General features: G+C 50.3%; 1 protein-coding gene across 1 annotated transcript; it reads right to left on the bottom strand.

Moving 5' to 3' along the window:
• Positions 1-213: 213 nt before the first annotated feature.
• On the bottom strand, positions 214-965 carry LOC109375633 (interferon-induced transmembrane protein 3). The gene has a single exon (XM_083287476.1). It carries the CDS (start codon positions 608-610, stop codon positions 245-247), a length of 366 nt encoding a protein of 121 aa, XP_083143602.1. The 5' UTR covers positions 611-965; the 3' UTR covers positions 214-244.
• Positions 966-2,110: the final 1,145 nt, after the last annotated feature.

Here is a 2,110-nt window from a genome sequence, read left to right on the forward strand (position 1 = left end):
AGGCTGACCCTGGCCATCCCCATGCACCCCATGCAGCCTCGTCATGACTTGGACACACACATGCACGCACACACGCACATGCGCACTCACAAACACACGTACGCACACATGCACGCACACACAAACGCACACACACACATACAGACACATAGTCACACACATGCACGCACACACACATGCGCGCTCACAAACGCACACACACACATACAGACACACACATGCATGCACACACGCACATGCGCACTCACACAAACGCACAGACGCACGAACGCACATCGACTCCCCTCCCCAAGGGCCATCTTGCAGGAGGATCTGGGGGCTCACACACATTCTCCGGAGAAGCCCCCACGCACCCCCCTACCTTCACGGAGTAGGCAAATGCCGCAAAGCCCAGGCAGAAGGGGTTAAAGAAGAGGGTGTTGAACAGGGACCAGACGATGTGGTCAGGCACGACGGTCTCGCTGCGAATGTTGACCACGGTGGACGTCACGGGCCCCAAGCCCTGGGGCGCCCCCAGCAAGGCCACCTCGTGCTCCTCTTTCAGCATCTCATAGGTTGGGGGGACTCCGGTGTGGAGGCCAGTGAAGAAGGTCTGGAAACTGCGGTTCATGGTGCCAAGACAAAGCAGCTGTGGTCAGGTCCTGGCCAGTGGGGCTCAATGGGTGTTTCCTGTCCCTTGTAGTTTCTAATTCTCCCAAGTTTCCTTTTCCGAGCTTTTGGGTAGTTTAGAATTGGCTGGGTATCTGGAGGTCGTAACCATCGCACGGTGTCAGGTTACACAAGGGCCCAGTGAGAGGGAGGCTGAGGGCCTGGTGGGGGGGCTTCCTCTCCCTGTCACTCAAGTCAGGCCAGCGCCATCTACCCCAGTTCCTCATTTAGGGTGTGATGGGCCTTGGGGACTTTTCACCAGCCCCTGAAGGGGAGCAGAATTTATCACTACAAAATATGCTCCTTTGACATAGAGATTACTTCCGGCATATTGTTTTAGAAAAAGCAGCAGATGTGAGAGAAGCTCTGAAAACCTGGTGGTTCCCCTTTGTAAGAGATATTTGCATTTCTCAGAGGGCTCCCTGCTGTTCTGGGAAGAGGGGTGCCCATCTCTAGAAACTCATGAGTACGAGCATGCAAGGCAGTGTCTTAGATGTTGTAACTAACTTACGCTTGTTTACTGTGCTTTTCCTGCTAACCTCCTTTCACTGGCCTCTGCCCTCCGCGCCCCTCCCCCCATCGCACGTTTTCTATTTCCTGGAGATGACATTTAAGGTGGTGGATTGGGCTTTTTCCAGGTTACTGAGTTTCTGAGTGTCCCCAAGTTTTGCAGGAGGTACACAAGTTATTAAAACTCTTGGTTTTCTACTCTTAATCTGTGGACGTAAAAGGGGCCGCATGTTAAACTTGAAAAGCTCAGGAGACTGAAAATAACCACAGAGGATGGTGTGAACATAAAAAGAATTCTTAACTAAGGTGGACCAAGGAGGGAAGTCACATCTCAGAGCTTCCTCATTAAGTAAATCTGTGCCTTTTCAGTGGGCCTGTTCTTTGTCTTTCTGTACATACGATAACATCTTGGGAATGTCAGTAATCCTTTTTTCTGGACCAGAGCTGGAAACTTGGAAACTGCTCAATTCCTCCTTATGCTTATCTCCTGATTACCATCCCTTTGTGCTGTAAAAAGCTATTAACTATCCTGCACCCACCTGTGTGGGAGGAGTACCTGTCTCTCCAATTTACTTTTATCCAATCCCAGAGGTTTCCCCGCTTTGCTTTCTCCCACCCCCTTCATCTATCACCAAAGGATTTCGTGTAACTTTCCTCCTTTGATTTTATGTATAAAATAAACTACAAACTGCCATTTTGCGGAGCATTTTCTCAATCCGTTGAGATTTTGCTTCCCAGCAATTGTCGACAGTTTGACTCAAATAAACTCTTATAAGTTTGCTCTTAGGCTGGATATTTTTCATCAACATTACTTGATGTAGCCGGGCAGGATTCCAGAGAGGCCCACCTAGGAACACCCTGCGGACCAGGATTCGGTGCTGGGTACCAGCAGGGGCCCATTGCGCCCCACCAGCTCTGTGCTTCGCATGGGGTGAACTTAGTGAGTTTTTCT

This window comes from Hipposideros armiger, unplaced genomic scaffold (genome assembly GCF_001890085.2).
Source record: "Hipposideros armiger isolate ML-2016 unplaced genomic scaffold, ASM189008v1 scaffold_983, whole genome shotgun sequence".
Classification (NCBI taxonomy): Eukaryota; Metazoa; Chordata; class Mammalia; order Chiroptera; family Hipposideridae; genus Hipposideros; species Hipposideros armiger.

Bases quoted from the DNA above. Each gene is read 5' to 3' on its own strand.
- LOC109375633 (XM_083287476.1), bottom strand. From the start codon at position 610: ATGAACCGCAGTTTCCAGACCTTCTTCACTGGCCTCCACACCGGAGTC.